The 21,540-nt window shown below is 39.1% G+C and overlaps 1 protein-coding gene across 2 annotated transcripts; it reads left to right on the top strand.

The window, feature by feature from the left end:
* Positions 1-2,329: 2,329 nt before the first annotated feature.
* LOC123646540 (dnaJ homolog subfamily C member 25) lies at positions 2,330-20,031 on the top strand. Of its 2 annotated transcripts, XM_045563629.1 has the most exons (4): positions 2,330-2,733; positions 15,006-15,158; positions 17,359-17,829; positions 19,596-20,031. In XM_045563629.1, exons 1-4 carry the CDS (start codon positions 2,398-2,400, stop codon positions 19,716-19,718), a joined length of 1,083 nt encoding a protein of 360 aa, XP_045419585.1. In that variant the 5' UTR covers positions 2,330-2,397; the 3' UTR covers positions 19,719-20,031. The 2 variants fall into 2 exon arrangements, with proteins under 2 accessions (XP_045419585.1, XP_045419586.1); XM_045563630.1 differs by lacking the exon at positions 15,006-15,158 and having other exon boundaries at positions 2,373-2,733.
* Positions 20,032-21,540: the final 1,509 nt, after the last annotated feature.

Below are 21,540 nucleotides of genomic sequence, written 5' to 3'. Positions count from 1 at the left end.
CAATCTGGTTACAAAGACACCTACTCCAGCTGTGTTAGTGTCCTAGTGTCGTAATTACCACATACTGGGCGGCTTAAAACAGCAGAAATTTATTCTCTCACAATCTGGATGCTGGAAGTCTGAAATCAGGGTGTCAGTAGGGTGGGTTCCTTCTGGGGCCTCTGAGGGAGAATCTGTCCCATGCCTATCTCCTAGCTACTGGGGATTGCCAGCAATCCTTGGCATTTCCTGGTTTGTAACCAGGTAACATAACTCCAGTCTCTGCCTTTGTCTTAGATGGTTGCCTTCCCTGTATGTCTGTGCCTTTGTTTTCTTTTCTTATAAGGACACCAGTCATTGGGTCAGGATCCACCCTAATCCAGAAGAACCTAATTTTAACTAGTAATTACATCTGAAAAGACTCTGTTTCCAAATAAGGTCACATTCACAGGTACCAGGGTGAGGACTTGAACATGTTTTTTGGGGGGAACATAATTCAACCTGCAGCAGGAGCCATCACCAACCAATGTGGCAGCAAAGAACCTGGTGCTGAATTGGGAACCCTGTTTGCTTTGAGAAAAAAATGTCTCCTTTTCCTTTTCCAGCCTTGTGTACCCCTCAAGCACCCTCTACTGGCAGAGTTTAACACCCAGCCAGACAGCAATGGGAAAATGTCTGCAGAGGATATAATCCGCACTCCCCTCACCCCTTGTAAACAATGGTGGGTTGGTGGCAGCTTAGAGGACAACTGGCACAGCTGGGGAGCAGAGTCCTGTCTGCTTTGAAGTGAGCCTTCCCTAGCCTCATTTGATCTTTTTATTGTGGTAAGAACGTTTAACACAGGCTCTACCCTCTTAACAGATTTTTTTGAGACAGGGTCTCACTCTGTTGCCAAGCTAGACTGCTGTGGCGTCATCATAGCTCACTGCAACCTCAAACTCCTGGGCTCAAGTGATCCTCCTGCCTCAGCCTCCAGAGTAGCTGGGACTAAAGGTGTGCACCACCACACCTGGCCAATTAAAAAAAAATTTTTTTTTTTTTTTTTGGTAGAGACATAGTCTCACTCTGTTGTGCAGACTGGTCTTGAACACCTGGCCTCAAGTGGTCCTCCTGCCTTGGCCTCCCAATGTGCAACAATTACAGGTGTGAGCCACCATGCCAAGCTTCTTAACAGGTTATCTATAGGTTTGTATAAGAGAAGCTTGCATGGAGGAAGTGAACGGGGTAACCTGTATTGAGGCAAGGGTCAATGAAAATTATCAAATATTTCAAACAGGGAAACGACATGATCCAATGTGGGGTCAGTTGACGTCTAAACACAACGTTTCAAAGAATGCACCATCCTACACCGTAAGTCTACCGTGGGTGTAGTGGTACTAGAAGCATCTAGTGTGAAGAGGCCAGGGATGCTGCTAAACATCTTATAATGCACAGGACAGCCCCTCCAAGGCAACAAATTATCTGATCCAAGTGTCAGTCAATAGTCTGGAGGCTGAGAAACCCTGAACCAGATGGCCATGAGTTTTCAGGGTCCCTAGTAGCCAGCGCCTAGAATTTCTAAGTTCATCTTCCGTTTGGAAGGCAGCATGGGTAAGGCGTCAGGGACTGGACCCTTGGCTTTAAAACCCTAAGCATGTATCTTCTTGTTTTTTTTTTTTTTTGAGACAGAGTCTCGCTCTGTTACCCGGGCTAGAGTGAGTGCCGTGGCATCAGCCTAGCTCACAGCAACCTCAAACTCCTGGGCTCAAGTAATCCTTCTGCCTCAGCCTCCGGAGTAGCTGGGACTACAGGCATGTGCCACCATGCCCAGCTAATTTTTTTTTCTATATATATTTTCAGTTGTCCAGATAATTTCTATTTTTAGTAGAGACGGGGTCTCGCTCTTGCTCGGGCTGGTCTCGAACTCCTGACCCCTAGCGATCCTCCCCCGCCTCGGCCTCCCAGAGGGCTAGGATTACAGGCCTGAGCCACCGCGCCCGGCCTCTTCTTTTCTTTTTCTTTTTTTTTTTTTTTTGTTGTTGTTTTATCTGAAATTAAAATTTAACTGAGCATCCGTGTTTTTTGCAATGATGTCGAAAAGGTTGCGTGTGACGGCCACCGTGGACGCTAAAACGCTCGGAACACACTGGCTAAGTGAGCCCGGGACGCACGGACATCCTCCAGGACGGTCCGACGGAGAACAAATCTCCCGGCTGCTGGGCCTAGGGAGGCCTTTCCTGGCAGACCGGAAGCGGCCCGGGGCTGCGGCGTCCTTCTCCCCTGGCAACGCGTTGGAAAGGAAGCGGTTGCCGCGGCCGCCCCTGTGCGCGTGCGCGGAGGCGCCCGTTGCTGAGGTGGAGCGGGGTCTGGCGGCCGAGCCCGGCGCCCGGCGGAGCGCTGGAGAGCCGCTGGGGTGGCCGAGCCGCCTGCGACGCCGGGATGGCGGCGCCGCTTGTTCCACGCCGGGGAGCCGAGGCTGCCGGCCGGCGCTGGTCGGTGCTGCTGTCGCCCCTGCTGCTGCTGGTGCTGCTGCGGGCGCGGCCGGCGGGGGCCCTGGTGGAGGGGCTGTACTGCGGCACGCGGGACTGCTACGAGGTGCTGGGCGTGAGCCGCTCGGCCGGCAAGGCGGAGATCGCGCGGGCCTACCGCCAGCTGGCCCGGCGCTACCACCCCGACCGCTATCGGCCCGAGCCCGGCGACGAGGGCTCGGGGCGGACGCCGCAGAGCGCCGAGGAGGCTTTTCTGCTGGTGGCGACCGCCTACGAGACTCTCAAGGTGAGGCCTGTGGGCGCAGATAGTCTTCGAGGACCGGCCGCGGGAAATGCGCGGCGCCGCGCCCTCGGCCCCCGGAACGCGCAGCGAGTGGCCTCCGCGACCTTTAGGGTGCTCACGTTTGCCACGTGGCCCTGGGAAAGAGCCGAGTCAGCCCACAGACCGGCATGGGAACAGCCCTGGGCCCTGGAGGGTCAGCCAGCCCCTTCCTCGTTTTTGAGACAGTGTTATGCAAAGCTTTGGGCATCTTAAACTTGTGTGAAAATATTTTAATAACGTGCAGTTCGTACTTGCAAAGCAGGGTGGTTATTATTACTAGAATCTGGCATAGGACACGGGAAAGGTCTTCAGTATTGAGTGACACTGTGATCATGTCAATTTGACAGGAACTTGGTTTCTAGGGATAGTATTAATGATGACATTTATAATAGCTTGGGTTTAAGGAACTTGGAAAACACTAAGAACAATGAAAAACCAGTGAGAAGACTGGATGTTTGATTCTTGGCTCTGACACGTCTATATGACCATAGTAGGGACTTAATATGCCAGAATAGCTGTTTCTTCATATGCAAAATTAAGACCATGATACCCTCACAGGGTTATTATGGGGATTAAGTAATAAGTGTGCGAACCCCCCTATGTAGCACTCATAAATAGGTGATTAATGGCTTGAGGTGCAAGACTTTGAGAATTTCTAGTAGGAAATATTTTGTGACTATGTGTTCACATCTCATTTGACAGAGGTTTTATTGCATCCTGTGGGTATGAGGATGGGGAAATATAGCTGATGCTTTTTTATTCTACTACTGCAAAGATTAAACCATATGAGAAATAACAAACTATAAATAATAGTTGATGGCCTCAAGGCCCCTTCATACTATTGCATCAGCAATTGTAGTTGTAAAGTCTTTCTTTCTAGTCTTTTGATTTTGAGGCAAAGTTTTCCACGTTGCTGTATCGTCTGCTTTTAATGACTGTACTTGGAGTGGTTATACTATAATTTAACCATGGACTGTTTCTCCACATTAGCTTTCCAGAGCTGAAAATACTGAGTCAAGGAGTTAATGACTTCATTCATACTTTCCAGAGCAGTTTGGACAGTTTGGAATCACGAAATGAGTGTCTCTAGTTCATTAAATTCTCACTAGCATTAGTGAGATCGTAATTCTTATTGACAGTTAACTGATGTATGGGTGGGGAACTGGGAAAGTGTGTGCTGAGGCCAGAGGGCTTTGTTGCCCATTACTTAGGGTAAAGAATGAGGACAGACTTCAGAAAAATGGGAAATAACTGTCTCCATCCAGGGCACCCCAGCATATGAAGAAGCCCCAACCTGTGTTTTTTGCAGTCAGCCAGAAGCCCTGCTGGTGGTGCTTCAAACCCTGCTGGTGCATAAGGGGCCCAAGATAGAGAACTTCCAGAAGAGAAGGCAGCAGAGACACTGCCGGTTGTTGCTTTGTGGGGTTAGGGATGAGTAGGTTTGCCATGAGAATGGCGATCATGTTGGTAAGAACTTTGAAAACAAGTGCTAAGGTTAGAGGGTAGGAGTAGTACCGTAGAGAAATTCTTGCTGAGAGGGATCCCGGGTCACTAAACATTGTTGCTATTTTTTTTTTGAAGAGACAAATTTGGTGGACCTGTATGGTTGTCTCTAAAAGTTTCTACCCCTAAAGTTTAGCCCTGATTTGTCAGCTAATAAAAAACTAGATGAAATAATTTGTCCACTCAAGAACAAGGAACTTTTAGGCAATCAAAGACTACTATGTCTGGAGAAAGTGACACTTGTACCCTTGAGTCTGACAGGTTTGTGATAGTGCAAATACCTTGGAATAGGGAACTAGAAATGGGGTTGTACTGACGGAGGAGGGAGTGAGGGGAGTGTTCTGTAGCACCCCCAGACTCCCTCCCCCACACTGTATTACTATGGAAATTATCCGAGAGAGAAAAGGAATGTGTGGGGACAGTTTGGGCCCTTGAAAATCAGACCTAGCAGAACTCTATGAAAACTCCCATTTTAAATTTATAGAGATGGACCGGGATTCACCTTCCAAGTGGAGCACCTCCAGGAACTGTTTACTTCATTGCAGATGCCCTCTCCTGGGATAAGGAAAAGGATTTTGACTTGCTGTGTGTGGGAGAAGTTATTGAAAACCAACAGGGTGGTCTGATTTTATTTCTGTCATAATGGAGAATTGTGAGGAAGTTTATCATTTCTGTGTGAAGCAAAGATACAGTGAACTGGGGTCATCCAATTTGGAGGGCCTCAGCCTTCCAAATTATCCCATTGAGGCAGTGGGGATGTAACCAGTGTTTTGCTTGGATTGTATCTTTAGGCTGTAGAGAGGGCTTGTGAAGGGTAAGAGGTCCAGGTGGCTTTTGCTAAGAACAGGTCAGATGAAAGAGTGGAAGAAGTTGAGTTCCAGTGGCTCTGGGATAAGAAGGGGATGCAGAAACCTGTCTCTGAATGTTGATAATTAATGTATCACCAAAATGGAAACTGTATTTGTGTAAAACATTAGTGGATTTATGACTCTGAGGTTACTTTGGTTAAAGAAATGCCCTTTTGAGAGGTTTTTTAGATGGTTGTTAAAAAATAAGCACACTAACATGATTTAGATACAGTTGCTAAGACAGGAAGGTGTGACACTTGGGCATTACTATTTTAGCAACAGAAGAGTCTACTTGTGCATGGAGAGGTTGAGGAAAACCAGAAAAAGAAGGATGGGTGAAAATGGAAGGAAAAGGGCACTGGTCAGATGCTTAGTTCACATTCCCAAAGAACTTATGATTTCAGATCTCAGCGGGACTGCAGATTTCACACACTGTTTTATAAATTAAGACAATGCAGTAGTATTTAGTGTATTTGACTATTGGGGATTCAGGGAATTCATGGACTTTGGAAGTTAAGTAAGTGGACTTTCACTCTCTGTGTCAACATTGGATCTCATGAGGTAGAACAATCTAGTCCTGTTTATGTGTTTTTAATGTGGCTATAGCACTTATCACACTGCACTGTAAAGCCTGAGTAGCTCTGCCCCTCTCTACTAAACCAGGCGCCTTATTTTTTGTGTGTATATCTGTAGCACCTAGCACAGTGTCTGGCACATCAGATAACTAATGTTAACAAAAAACTCCTATCTGCAGACAGATTCAGATAGAATGGAAATTGAAAGTGGATCTTGCCATTTTGACATTGTTATGTGCAGCCTACTTTGCTATTTAACCCAAATTAATTGTAATTTTAGAGTGGTATAGATAAGTAAATTGGATGGTTATAAATGAAAAATTCCTTGATGAGAGAAAAATTGCACTTTTACTTTTAATGTTCTGAGGGCTTTTAAGTGAGAACAATAATTGTTTTTGAATGTAGATAAAAATTGGATGAAGTCGATGAAATGTGAGAAATGGCATAGAAATAAGCAGATGAGGGAACAACTGGAAAGGATGCACTTAGAAACACTATGATTGGTAGAAAATGAGAAAGTGTAGAATTTGACAGAATTTTGCAAGATCATAAGATAAGAACATAGAAAAGGTCTTAGGAATGTTGCTGGCATAAAGTTCATCTGATAAATGAAAGGAACCTGTAGAAAGCCTTTTACTCCAGACTTCTCTTGGAAGGGAGGCATTACAAGGAACACTTTAGTTTCTTTTTATCAGTCTGATTGATGTGGCAGGGCTTTAGCACTTAGGAAGATTTTGGCAAAAACGTGGGATGGTTTCAATTCTGAACCACCTGTCCTGTTATGTTACTGTTTAGTGTTCATTCTTTAGTATATTCTCTTATTCAGTCCTTCCTTTAACTGATACTGACATAGGTGCTGGAAGGAGACCATAACAGTGGAAAAGGAACAGTTCCTGACTTTAATATAACAAGGGAGACAGATACTTATTGTTTGGTTATTATTTATTTAAGTTATATAATAAAAGTATGTGCAGATTATATTGCAGCACTGAGAGGAAGCAATTATGTCTTCTTGGATTGGAGAAGAATGTACTCTTTGAGCTGATCTAGAGCAAAGTCACCAAGGTTGACAGTGAAGGGACATTTCTGGTAGAAGGAAAACTTGATCAGCAGAAACACGGAGTCATGAGTGTGCAAGGCTTGTCCCAGGAATGAGATGTAGTTTGATGTGGTATTATAGTACTGAAAATTTTCTCCACCATTGATCACACTTTTATCATATTTCTCCCAGGGACTCTTGTTTTGGGGGAAAAAATTAACTGCACTTATTAATATTACTATTCTTTTTCAGCATCATCCAGATTTCAATTAGTAATTCATAATAATTGAGTATTCATAAAACTATTGTAAAATTATATACATTTCTATTACAGTTGTGATGCTGATAAACAACCAAATTAAGTGAATTTATATACCGTGGATGACAGATAGCTTCTATTTCATATGCCAGCTCTGATTGGTCATGACTACCTAGAACCCTTGTAAGTGTTTTGAGACCTTTTCTGAATTTAGTAGGAAAGAGTGACATGTTTGATAGTGATTTCTCCTGTGGGCCCAGAAGAAGGGTATGGTAGCATATGTGTCACACTTCCTATTTCTGCCGTGAACCCATTAGTGTTTATTTTTTACTGATTCCTTAATTTCAGCTGTTATTCCCTACTTTAGGGCCGAGGTTGATTACATCCCAGATGTATTTGATTCTGGTGCTATGACTACCTGACAAATGTCATCAACAACAAATCAGAGCTCTTGATCAACCCCAAAACCACTAAGTTGATATAATTCCAGTCAGAGACTGAACAATTGACATTTTAATGTAGCTTGTGCAGATTTATTATGGGTAAATGGAACATTTTAAGACATTCAGAAGAGCACAAAGACTCTTACTGCATTTTTTATAGACTTTAGGGTATTTTCTTCTAGGTTGGAAGCCTGTGAGGTACATGGGAGCGAGACCAAGGAGATTGGAACATAATTTGGAATCAGATGATGAACAAGCCTTTAAGCTGTGTTCAGGAATTTGAATAGTTACCAGAAGTATAAAGTGGAAAAATGACACAATCTTGTGTTTGTTTCAGAAAGAAAATTCTGGGGGAAGCAATATTGAGATAGGGTTGGGGAGGGCAAGTAGATATTCTTGACTGAACTCATTTTATTTCCACTGTCATTTTCTGGAATCTCATCATTCCTCTTTTGTAACCTGAGAATCTGTTTGTTCATTTCCCATTCTTTTCACTTGATTTTGCTTCTTTAAAAGCTACACTCACATTTTTCTTCTTTCTTCACTGTTCACTGTCTTTACTTTCTCATCTCCCTTTCATTCAAGCTGTTTATAGACTGACATGTGTACCAGCACATGTATTGCAACTGTTTTTTTTTTCTTTTTTTGAGATAGAGTCTCACTCTATTGCCCGGGCTAGAGTACAGTGGCAGCATCATAGCTCACTGTAACCTCAAACTCCTGGGCTTAAGCAATCCTCCTGCCTCGCCCTCCCAAGTAGCTGAGACTACAGGTGTGCATCACCATGCCCAGCTAATTTTTCAATTTTTGTAGAGACAGGGTCTTGCTATGTTGCACAGGCTGGTCTTGAACTCCTGGTCTCAAGTGATCCTCCTGCCTCTGCCTCCCGAAGTGCTAGGATTCCAGGCATGAGCCACTGCGACCAGCCTGGAACTGTTTCTTTAAGGTGAGCAATGACACTCTAATCACCAGATCTGATAGCTGCTCTTCATTTCTCCTTTCTATGGGAACTCTTGTGGCATGTGATATTGTCGACCATTTAGTTCTTTAAGGCTGCAGACCCCAACACCTGGGCCGTGGACCATACTGGTCTGTGGCCTGTTAGGAATGGGGCCCACAGCAGGAGATGAGCAGCAGGCAAGGAACAAAGTTTCATCTGTATTTACAGCTGCTCCCCATCACATGCCATGCCCGCCCGCTCCCCCCACCCCCGCTCTCAGGCCCATGGAAAAATTGTCTTCCATGATTCCATGAAACCGGTCCCTGGTGCCGAAAAGGTTGGGGACCGTTGCTAAGGTGTTCCTCCCAGACTTCGCTGATGGCAGTCCTCTCCTGTTTCTCTTATCCTTTTCAGTCTTTATAGTCTCCATTTCCTCTGCCAACACCTTAAACATTGCTTTTCCAGGGAGTTCTGTCCTTTGTGTACTCTTCTTTTTTATTTTCTAAGTTCTTCCTGACAAACCTCAACTATTAATATATCCTTGACTTCAGCCACTGCTTTTAAGCTGACAACTCGAAAACCTGCATGTTCTCCAGGCTCATATTTTCAACTGCCTCCTGTCTGTAGCACAGGTACCCACAATTAGACATGTCTGAAATCAATCTTGTTATCTTTGTTAAAATGTAAACTCTAAAGGAGGATATAATCATGATTCTCATGCAAATACAAAATGAACATGTGTCAGAGATTTTATTTAACTCATTCATTAATGAGGGAACTTATTAAAACTAGTTCAAAAGAGAAAAAATGCCACACATTTGTAGTCAGATAGGGAATACTGAAATGCTTGTAAAACTGGCCAGTATCTGCAAGGCAATAATCAGTTGCATTCCACCAAACACAATTTGTCTTTCTGTGAGCAGGAATTATTTGCACTATTTCTAATTTTCTACATGTTACTTCTGTCTCTACAGAGTTAAAAAGCAGGTTAGTGAAAGACAAACAAACATGGTCTCCTATAGGAATAGATGATCCTTAGAGGCTCCAGGAATTGAAAGGATATTTTTTTCCTTTCCTTTTTCAAAGTCTTCCACAATTTTTTTATTGCATCTTCTCTAAACTTGCTATCCTCTTCCTGTATTCTTTATCGTGGTGAGTAACATGGTCCACACAGTAACTCTAATTAGAAACTTTGGTATCATGCCCAGTATCTCCTTTGATTAAGTTCAATTTATTTGATTTCTTAGCTGCTAAAATCTATTTCTCCCTCATCCCATTTTTTACAATACTACTAGAGCTGTCTTTCAAAAATACACACTTCTACACAATGCTGTTGTTCTCATACTTGAAAACATTTTGTTTTTGAATAGCACAGATGATAACATCCTAACTTTGGTGTAGCATCCAGGATCCTCTACAGTTCTTATCCAGATTTACCTTCCTAGCTACATTTACTACCCCTTTCTTCTAAATCTCCCCAGTGCTTAAACTTCACCTTATCCATCATATTCTTTGCTGCTTCTGTACCTTAACACCTGCTGTTTTCTTTGCCTGCAACAAGTCTCACCATACCTTACTTGCCTTTTAAGATCCAGCTCTCATTTCATCTCTTCTGTGAATCCCATTGCCAGGTCCCAGGCAGTGTTAGTTCCCTGTTCCTCAGCACATTTAATTGTGCTTTTCTTGCTTCTCTTCTTCTAGATGGGAGGGTTCTTGAGGCCAAGACCTTGTCTTATATGTCCTTTTATCCTCCTTTGTGTTCAACACAAGGCTTAATGCTCTATATCATTATTTGCTGGACTGAAAATGACTAAGGTTTTTAAAAGCTCAGGTGATGAAGTAGATGATTATAGTACTAACTGAAACACAGAAGAGCAGGTTTGGTTTTTGAACGTGTTGAATTTGAAATACTTATGTTAACATTTAGAAAATGTTGAGGACATAGTTGAAAATAGCAGGAACCAGGGAAAACAGAGGTAATATACCAAATCAAGGAAATTGTTGAGACTACATGCAGAATGAGAAGAGAAGACATATGACAAGATAGTTGCACTAGTGACTGGTGGGCAGGGAACGAGAAAAGAAATGAAACTGATAGCAGTTAATTTTCTTCCTCTTTAGTAGGATATAATGGCCCAGAAAAAAATTTAGGGAAGCAGGGGTTATTTTTTTTGAAGGATCATTTGTGTATGCGTGTGTGTGTGTGTGTGTGTGTTTCTTTTAAACATAGGATTAATATATGTTTTTAAGAATAAATACAACATTATTACATTTTCATATATTCTTGATTCCTGGCCTTTACCATTTGAAAATGGTTTCTATACTCGGTATAATAGAAAATTTTTAATGTAAAGCTGGCTGCAATATCAAATTATTGCAATTTATGATTTCCTTCAAAGGCAAGAGCATAATATATTTTGCCTCTGGGGAGGAGGGATGATCATTTTCATAAGAGAAGGAAGGATTCAGTGCTCTCTTTGCTTGTGGGTTTCCTCTTGTTCACTTTTGATCTAGATATTGGTGGCTATGTTCCAGTCCTCCTGCATAAGCCCAAGAGGATTGGGAATGGAGTGGACACCAGCAGAAGCACCATTTATTCCTGTAGAGATTAGAAACAAGGAGTTTATTGCCCTGCTTGTCAAGGCTCAGGACAGAGAGGAGGAAGAAACAAGTATAAAGGTTTTGGTTTTGGAAAGAAGTTGGAATCTCCAGACTCTGGGACCTTAAGATCCACAAAATTGCTGAAAGAAAAAGTACTACCTTATTGAAAGGTAAGATAATTAAACTGTTTTAAGGTTTAAGCTATTTTAGCCAAAGTAGCATATTTTCATAAGCTATGAGTTCAAGCAGTCATTTCTGCTAAGCTGAAGTTTTTGTGACATAATCACCCATCTAGCCTTGCTGGTGAGATGGACGCCTGTGTGGCTGGAGAGATGTATATAGTGAAGGAAAACCTTTATAAAATTCTACTCATTTTTGAAATGACAGTTACTGGATGCCAGGCACTGTGCTAGGCCTTGAATATACAGAGATTAATGAGTCACCCTACCTATCTTCTAGAAATTTTCATTCAAGGAAAAGAAAAAAACTGATGATTACAATGTGATAAGTGCTATAAAAAATAGGTACTAAGTGTAATAAGAGTGGTCTAACTCTGAGGCAGTAACATTTATGTCCTAAAGGATTAATAGAAGCTCATGAGTTTGGAAGAAAGGGATCGACTTCAAGTTAGAGAGAATTATATGTTCAAAGATGTAGGTAGGAAAAAGCATGTTGTATTGGAAGAACACACCAAATTCTAGAACTTGCTATCTGAGTGTTTGCTATGGGTAAAAGAGGGGAGCGTGCTAAGAGATGTTACTAGGTAGGTGAGTTTGGGCCTGTTGTGGAGGCCTTGCTGCATGCAAAGGAAGTTTTAACTTTGGCCGTGGGGAAGCATTCGAGATTAAAAAAACCAAAACTTGTGGGGCTACTCTAGTTCCACAATAAGTAGGAGAAAAAAATAAATATATTGTCTTAAAATAAGAATGTACCTTTGCTCTCTAATTGAGTTCCAGAAAGAAAAATGGTCCTCCTTATTCTGTCTTTTCTTTGCTAATATTTCTGGTATCCTCTTGTTACTAGGTTGATTCTAATCTTTGTAGGTTACTCAAGAGTAGGATTTTGACTTAAGCTGTTAAGAACTCCTAACTTTTACCAATTTGTGCTGACTTTGAATACTTTCTGAAGTGTATGCATGCCTCACCCTAAAGATCATTTTATTCATTCTGGAGAGAAAGCTATAAGCCCTAGAGTGAAGATTAAATAAGTTGAATAAATGCTACAAGGAAGTGGCCAACTTTCTAGTCTCTAATTGTGACCAAAACAGGGTCATAAACTTATGGTGACCTCAAGGAAAAGAAAACCATCAAAAGAGAAGTCAGACATGGCTCTGAGACCTTTCGCAGGAATTAGGTGGTATGAGGACTCACTAGGTGGCCCTGAATAGACCCCACAGGCTCTGCTTTGCGTAGAGAGACCAGACACACAGTATATATTTTGGAGTAGCTTGTGTTGGAACATGAATTGACCATACTGTTAAAAGAGTTCAGGACTTGGTGAAGTCACAAATCTAGAAACCAGTGAGAAGATACTGATCCTGGTGTAAGACCTGGGTGAAATGTTTTGAGGAGGGATGATATCTGCATTCTATGTAATGTGACCCTCACTGAGATAAGAGAACAAAAAAGAGAAGGCAGCCATTGGAAACATGATGTCCACACACAAGATTTCAGTGACACTCAGAGACCTTGCTGTGCGTGTCAATGAGAGGGAGCACAGACTGCCAGGGCATAAGGGCTCAGCATAGACAGCGATGCTGGAGGATTGCAGGAATCTGCTGTCAGTGTGGCATTTAGTTTCCAAACTATTTAATATATGTAATCTGGTTGGAGCAAGAACAATCGTATTGGAAGAAATACATTGCAAAAGGCATCTGTCGAGATGGGGGGCTGAGTTAAAACTCAGGAATTTCAGGCTCAAAACAGGACATTTCTATAAAATTAGCCCAAAGGCAAAAAGTAGAGGGAGAATGGAAAAGTTCTCGAAGGGGTATCTGGAAGCACTCAAAATGAGACACCTCGAGAGACATGGGCTGTAGTCTTCAGGACTGTGTGTATCATCTCTACAAAGTTCTATGCTTTCTAGTTTAGAAGCTCTGGAATATGATGATTGACAGTTGAGACATATGGCAGTTGCCACAAGAAAATCCTTTCTCATGGAAGAGAACATACAAGGAGTGAATTTGAGAATAATATCACCTGAGCTCACTCCTCCATATATAATTGGCACTTCTCATTTTGACGCTCCATGTAGTGCCATGAAATAATCTTTAAATATATTCATATCTAATTAAACCAGATACTATCAATAGTTTATATAGTTTCATATATCAGTAAGCAGTAAAACATATTTTGAGTGTAATGAATGCAGGAGAACTGAGAATGGTCTCACTCAGATTCAGATCCTTTTTTTTTTTTTTCTGAGATAGGGTCTTGCTTTGTTGCCCATGATGGAGTGCAGTGGCACAATCATAGCTCACTGCAACCTTAAACTCCTGGGCTCAAGTGATCCTCCTGCCTCAGTGTCCCAATTAGCTAGGACTACAGGTACATGCCACCATGCCTGGCTAATTTAAATAAAATTTTTTCGGGAGAGATGAGGTCTCACTATGTTGCCCAGGCTGGTCTTGAACTCCTGGCCTCAAGTGAGCCACCTCACTCAGCCAGATTCAAAATTCTTAATAGAAAATACATAATGATTTTATTAGATACAAGGAAGATTTTGTCATTAGCAAACAACTTGTTTTAAATCTGAGAAAGTACATATTGGGGGACTCAGAAAGATGCCCTAAACAAACCATAGAGCATCTGTCTGCAGTAGCAAGGAAGTAATTTTAGATTTGAAATGCATTTAGCTAAGAATCTGCAACTTTATCAATGTTTCATCCTAGAAAGAAACCCTCTGAGTTAAAAAAGATTTTTATTTTTGTAATGGTTTTTGTTGCACACACATATAGCAAGTAAAGAATTTTTTTGGTCTTTTTATCTTTAGCATTTTTTTTTTGAAATCGGATAAGTTGAAAAATAAGTTTTTTGTGTGTGGGATAAAGAGCAAATTGTAAGCTAGTTTAACAGCTCTCAACCTATGTAGCTCAGTAAAACATTGGCATTTATTCCTGTCAGAAATTGATTAGAATTAGAGAAGATTTTTTAAAAAAATGTTTTATGTGTGAACATTCAGAGCAGCATTTCAGAATGCGATAATTCTTTCAGTGAGTTTGTATGAGTAAAAAAGATCTATATGTTACCTCATTTATGTACTAGGCTGTGACAATGTGTTATAATAGTAAAGCACTATATATTTGTAGCATGTTTTTATATAATGTTTGCCATTTGATATTCAGAAAAAACGTGAAAACAGTGGGGCAGATATTGTTATCTCTTTTTGTAAATGAAGAAAAGTCAGACTCAGAGAGGCTAAAATTTAGCTATTAAAGTTAATTTAGCAAATTAAAATTTGCCCAATGGCACAAAGCTAGACTTTGACCATTGTACTGCATTGATGTCTCATCGTTTCTGAGGTGAGCATAGTTCGGTTTTGTAGGCACAGATTGGCTTCACCTACTTTCTGCTGTCTTAATCATTGCTTTCAGCAGAAAACTTTCTATACAAGGCTGGAGCATGATTTTGAATATATACAAGAGATAAACATTTTTTTAATCAACAGTTGAGAACAATTGTCAGCATGCTCTTAAGTTATAGGAACATGGTGACATCATTATTAGCACCACAGCATGAGCTAAAAAATGCTTAATTGTTATTAAAGTGTTTTTATTTTTCCTAGAAGACTAACAATACTCAAGAAGTTCGAGAAATACTTTTATTATGCTTTTATACCTAGTATTAAAGCTCTGGAAACATTTATATGTCTTTAAAGAATAATGGGAAATTTTTGATTTTGACAGTTTCAATTCTTTTGCTCACATTAATCTTACATAATTATAAAATTCTAGATTTGACTTAACAGAGTATAAACTAAGGCCATTTAATGAAATGTCCTATGAAATTGGGTATCTTGTCATTTTACAGGATGAAGAAACACGAAAAGATTATGACTACATGCTGGATCATCCAGAAGAGTACTACAGCCATTACTACCACTACTATAGCAGGCGCCTAGCCCCTAAAGTAGATGTTAGAGTAGTGATTTTGGTCAGCGTGTGTGCTATTTCGGTGTTTCAGGTGTGTATTGACGGATATGTGTATCTGTGTGTACATGCATGAGTGCACATTGCCTAGTGCTAGTCCTTAAAACTGAACTGCAAGTATCTTTTTGTAAAATTTTACTTCTGGTTGAGATTAATTTTTTACATTAGAAAAATATTCATTTATTCAACCAATTGGCAGTATTGGAATCTTTGTCAGTGGGAAATCTAAGAAATTGATGATGAATGTTGTTACAGAATACAAAAGAGGCTGGGCATGGTGGCTCACACCTGTAATCCCAACACTCTGGGAGGCCAAGCTGGGAGAATTGCTTGAGGTCAGGAGTTCAAGACCAGCCTGAATAAGAGCAAGACCCTGTCCCTACTAAAAATAGAAAAAATTAGCCAGGTGTGGTGGCGTAGGCCTGTAGTCCCACCTACTTGGGAGGCTGAAGTTAGGAGTATCACTTGAGCCCAGGAGTTTGAGGTTGCAGTAAGCTATGATGATGCCACTGCATTCTAGCCCCGGGGAACAGCAAGACTCTGTCTCAAAAAAAAAAAAAAGGAAAGGACTGCAAAACAACTCTTAAAAAATCCAGGTCCTTTCTCATTGCTCCCTCTAGTGTATTTTCCATGTAACAGCCAGAGTAGATCATGTCAAGTAGATCATATCATTTACCTTTGTAGAACTTTTCAATGATTTCTCATTAAACTCGGGAAAATCTGAACTCCTTAATCTGACCTAACAAGTCCTGGCTTCCATCACCATATGTCATTAGTGCTTGCCATCATAGTAACAACCAAAATGTCCCACACATTCCTATGTACCCCCAATGGCATTTTTGCTTAGGTTGAAAACCACTGAAGTAGGCTGGGCACAGTGGCTCAGCCTATAATCCCAACACTTTGGGAGGCTGAGAGGTGGAAGGATGGCCTCAGGTCAGGAGTTTGAGACCAGCCTGGGCAACATAGTGAGACCCCCATCCCTACAAAAATTGTTTTAAATTACCCAGGCGTGGTGGCGTATACTTGTAGTCCTAGCTACTTTGAAGGCAGAGACGGGAGAATCACTTGAGCCCAGGAGTTCAGGGCTGTAGTGAGCAATGATCACGCTACAGCACTTTAGCGTGGGCAACAGCGCAAGCTGCTGTCTTTAAAACAATAAAAAAAAGAAAACCTCTGAATTAGATTAAAAGAGGTGTAGTAACTTTTTATGTTGTTTTAAAATATCACAAAAATCTAACTTCAGCCTGAAATAAATTTTCCCTTTTATTAAAATAACCATGCCTAATATGTGTTCATTTAGTGGAAAAGAACAAGTCAAATGACTAGAAAGAAGCAATTTGCTAGTTTGAAAATTACTTCTTCAGTTTAATTGGTAAAAGAATTCCTATTGAAGACGGAAGTGGTATATTTTAAATGTATTAGCTTTTGTAGAATTATTAGTCTTTCAAAGGGGAGAGCAGGAATAATTTTACTTTTTTACTTTAAATAACATAATTGCTGTTATCGTATTTCAGGATGTTATTGGTATAACTGCTATATTCATTCAGTAAACAGGAACTGAAATGTATGGAGGTATTGCAATATGAGGAGCAGGTTTTTTTCTTACAAAAAAAGCTTTTGTGGTTGAATACATTTATGAAGTATGTTAACGTTTTCTTGTTCAAATAGGTAGAGTTCAAACATATTTGAATCTTTCATCAGAATAGGAGTGCTATTATGATATATGTGGATGGTTTAGGAAAATATGAATGAATATAATTGCCTGATATACCCTGTGAATTTTTTAAACGAATTCCTTACTAGCTAGTTTTTGCCATTTAATTCTTTCTCTAGTAAGTAGGTTGCAGTTTAACAACAACAACAAAAATAAACCAGAAAAAAAAAATAGGTTTCTTAACAGTGATCTATGATCTAGGGAAGAGCTAAATGGCAAAGATATGAAACTGCAGGTGTGTTGTGATCCCATCAGTCAGTCCTCTGATTTTGGTTATCTTCTGTGTGGATCAATGGTTTTTTGGCTTAGCTCAGAGCTTACCTTATTTATCCAGCCTTGAAATCCTATGTACATGTGGGCATTGTTCAATTGCATCTTTTACTTACAAAGTAGGATCTCTGAGACCCCTGTTTTTAGTCATAATGGGTTTCTTGGGTGGTAGTATTCACCAACACACTCTATCATCTATTAATTTTGGTAATAAAAATGACTCATTTTTCTTTGTCAAATATTCTAGTTTTTCAGTTGGTGGAATAGCTACAATAAGGCAATCAGCTACCTAGCCACAGTGCCCAAGTACCGGATTCAAGCTACAGAGATCGCCAGGCAGCAGGGACTGCTCAAAAAAGCCAAAGAAAAAGGCAGAAACAAAAAGTCCAAAGAGGAAATTCGTGACGAGGAGGAGAATATCATAAAGAACATTATAAAAAGTAAAATAGATATAAAGGGAGGCTATCAGAAGCCCCAAATATGTGATCTTCTTCTGTTTCAAATTATCTTAGCTCCTTTTCACCTGTGCTCATACATAGTCTGGTATTGCCGGTGGATCTATAATTTTAACATCAAAGGCAAAGAATATGGAGAAGAAGAGAGACTATATATCATACGTAAATCTATGAAGATGTCAAAGTCTCAATTTGATAGTCTAGAAGATCATCAGAAAGAAACTTTTCTTAAACGGGAGCTCTGGATAAAGGAGAACTATGAGGTGAGTAGTCACTCTGCTGTGATTTTAATGTCATTCTCCTGACCAAGTTAAAATTAGGTATATGATAGGGGATCTCAGAATTGTATTTAAATTTCTGAAATCCAGGAGTTAAATAATGAATAAAGATCTTTTATTGAGATTATGACTGTATTTGGGAGTGGGGCAGTGGGTTTTTAATCTGTAATTTCTCTTTTTAAAAGATGAACTTCAAATACTTTAATTGACTAATTCTGAAAAAGCTTTAAGAGTTGTATAATTTGTTGTGTTAAACTGCAATGGAGTGATATGTATGTTTGCAAGGATGTTACAACTTTGTTAATTGCACTAACTAAAATGTGGTCTTCCCCAAGTTTTCTTCCAGTCTTGTAAACCTAACCACAGAGATTTAAAACAAAACAAAACAAAACAGAGAATAAGAAATGGAAATTTTGTTGAAATAACTTCATTTCAAAATAATTGAGCACAGGATCTTCTACACAATAACTAATACATATATGGAAAGTTACTTTTATTTTACTTTTAAATTAAATTGACTTGCTATAACATCTCTAAACTTTTGGACATTTTAACAAATGCTTTATTCTCTAACTGTCAGCTACAAAAATTACTTTGAGGTGATTAGCTACCTAGCCACAGTGCTAAAGGGACTAGCTGTCTCATCATAATGATATTGTTTTACGTTCTGGGTAAAATGGATTGGTTAATATAGTAACTATAAGAAATGATCACGGTGAAATTCTTAAGACATCTGAAATAAATTAGTTTTTTTTAGTTTCATAGTCATTCATATTATAGGTAATGTTCTAAATAGATTTTACTGAAAGCAAAGTTTTGGTCTGAATTAATATTTAAGTAATTTAACTTACAAATTGCCAGATGTTTTGCCAAGTAGATACTTGTGTGTTCAGCCTGTTTATAAATAACATAAAAATGGAAGGTAACACACTAGTTAGCTCCTAAACTATTTCAAAAGTTTTCTCTTTTAACTATGTTAAGCAGCCCAATCTGAAATCTGTGTCTTTCTTAGAGTGCTATTCTGGAGTGAATCATAACATGTTACTGTGAGGTTATCTTAGTCATTACTTCCTAATATTTAGAAGTAAAATCATTTCTTTCTACAATTTAATGTGGCTATGAAACTGGCTCTGACAACTTGTCCATTTTGCTTCAGTTGACATCCACTAAAAGTTACAGAAATGCAGATGTTTTTTGTTCTCTGTGTTTTCATAGGTTTTAACTCTATGGTTTGTTTAGACTTCTTTAGAAACTTTAATAAAAAATATTTTGAAAAACCAATAATTATCTTTGAAGATAAAAATAGATATCAGTTTAGTTTGGAGACAAACATATATGTAAGGTCATTTTGTTCCTTGGTTCAGATCAACAAATCTGAAAGTCATCAGTTAAATTTTACATATAAAGTGTTGATTCTTTAATTTTGGACATGAGTTGTAGAGAGGAAATCTTAAGCCCATTAAACTCAACTTATATATGATTTCAATGAGGAAAGGAATGTATTCCTAGGTTCCAGAAATCAGTGACAAAAAATTACTAGTTCTTCCTGTAAAGGTGGTTCTTATTTAACACCGAATGTTAAAATGATTAATTGCTTAGTATTTTTAGTGAATGGTTTTCAGAAGACAAACCAGTACATTCATTGGAAACTTTTACCTAAGTTATTTGAAAAATGTAAATTATGCCATAATGCTCATGGCAACTGTTTCTTTTTGGATTGTAAAGTCATTTAGTGTTATTTATACTTACAGGTCTACAAACAAGAGCAAGAGGAAGAATTAAAGAAGAAATTGGCAAATGACCCTAGATGGAAGAGGTACAGGAGATGGATGAAGAATGAAGGGCCCGGACGGTTAACATTTGTGGACGACTAAAGATGGGTGGAACGCTACTGTGCCAAACCTGAATCATGATATTATTTTCATAACTGAATTATTTCAGAAATGTATCAAGTGACTGCTCCTCAGCAGTAACTAAAATTCTTCCAATGTTTGATTAAAGAGAATAATGTAGAAAGTTAAATTTTCCCTTAAAACTTTATACATAAGACATTTTTGATTATTCAATTTTTATAATCTGTGGATTTTGTTAAAAGATTTCACATGAAGATTTATTAGTTGCCATTTAAAAATTTTATATGTTAAAAGATTTGACATGAAAATTTATTAGACACCATTTAAAATTTTTGTGTGTTCAATGTTTATTCTTCAAGAGTGTTTCCTTATTCTTTGTTCTAGTGCTACATTTTTCTGCTTTCCCGGCCTCTATATTTTCACAAAACTTAAAAAAATTTAATAGCATTTAATGACAGTATCGTGAGTGTCTTTCTGGATGCAAACTTCTTCAACAGAGTGAATCAGTTATCACGTCGTCTTCATTACAGTCATTATGGGATTGAAATATGTTCAGAATAACCTCTCTAGGAGAGTCTTCTGCTAAAATGTCTTTATTATATACCTCTGCCTCCGTCAAAATATTCTTAATAAGATCAGAAACTCTCCAGGAGAGTGAGTCTACCCCCATGTCCTCGTAGGATGATCTTGCTTACAGTCTCGTTGTAGGACTATAACTGTATTCTCAGACAAACATTTCTCCAGGAAGGACCTTGTGAAAAGGTCTTTTGTACCACAGTATTGCTCTTTTTTTTTTTTTTTCCTCTTCAATTTAAAAAAAAAAGTGACAGGGCAGAGATAGTGTACTGAAAAGCTGTTCATGTATTATGAAGTCTTTGAGTGGTGAAAAATCCATTGTACATGAGAGCATTTACATGCACTTAAACCAGAAAGAAGAGGTACATGGCTGTGTGCTGTTCTGTCAGCTAATGAAACATAAATGTTTTTATATGTGTGGAAGTGAAAGTAAATGACACATACTTTGGCAGAATCAAACATGATACTACACCAAAGTATCAGTAGACATTCATGGTAGTGAATCGATACTCCTGTTAAAGGATTTATCCCATGGTTTGATATTAATAAAGTGGTTGCAATATATCATAAGTTTGTTGGTATGACATTTTAAATTAAAAATTAACATACTGCTTTTGTATAATATACTTTTAAAAGATTAGTATATCCTAGTAGAATCTGTTTGTAGCTAAAATAAGCTAGTCTTTTTAAGAGCTCAGCCGAAATATGAGATGTATACAAAGGCAGGAGGGCAGAGTTCTGTCTTTGCTAATATAGCCAAAGACTTGAAGCTAGTTGGTTAACCTGTGAATGAAGGCTTCAGTTATCCCAATTATAAAATTGGGGAGGAATTTGACCAGATTATCATATAGGGCCCTTTTGCAACTGTAAAATTCTGAAATGATATTTTATATTTTTGTAAACATTAGATGAAGTGTTTTATGCATCCATTCTTTTTTAGGAGTGTGGAGAAGGTGCAGAGTTCAGTGATAGGTAGCTACATTTTAAACCTCAAATCCCCAACTCTTAACCATAAATAAATGCCTTTCAAAGGTGCTGTGGTTGTTTATAGAGCCACAACCCCTGTCTTAGTGAATGCTTTATTTTACAGTTAACATACAATAGTACTTATCTGAGAACATAAGTATGTGGCATATATTAATGAGAACCAAAAAGAAGTGTAGGTACTTACCCCTCTTTTAAAATTTTCAGAGAAATTTCTGATTGCCTATATTTTTTACTTAGTGTTAAGGAAAGTAAGAAAACAGGGTATTTTTGCATTCGTAAA

Source organism: Lemur catta, chromosome 10, assembly GCF_020740605.2.
Source record: "Lemur catta isolate mLemCat1 chromosome 10, mLemCat1.pri, whole genome shotgun sequence".
NCBI classification, from domain to species: domain Eukaryota; kingdom Metazoa; phylum Chordata; class Mammalia; order Primates; family Lemuridae; genus Lemur; species Lemur catta.
Note: the sequence above shows the minus strand (reverse complement) of the source record. Positions and strands in the feature narration are given on the sequence as shown.

What these genes read in the sequence shown, in the direction of transcription:
- LOC123646540 (XM_045563629.1), top strand. Translation starts at nt 2,398, where the DNA reads ATGGCGGCGCCGCTTGTTCCACGCCGGGGAGCCGAGGCTGCCGGCCGG. An exon ending in CCGCCTACGAGACTCTCAAG is followed by an intron (nt 2,734 to 15,005) that starts GTGAGGCCTGTG and finishes GTCATTTTACAG; the next exon opens with GATGAAGAAACACGAAAAGA. An exon ending in GGATAAAGGAGAACTATGAG is followed by an intron (nt 17,830 to 19,595) that starts GTGAGTAGTCAC and finishes TTATACTTACAG; the next exon opens with GTCTACAAACAAGAGCAAGA.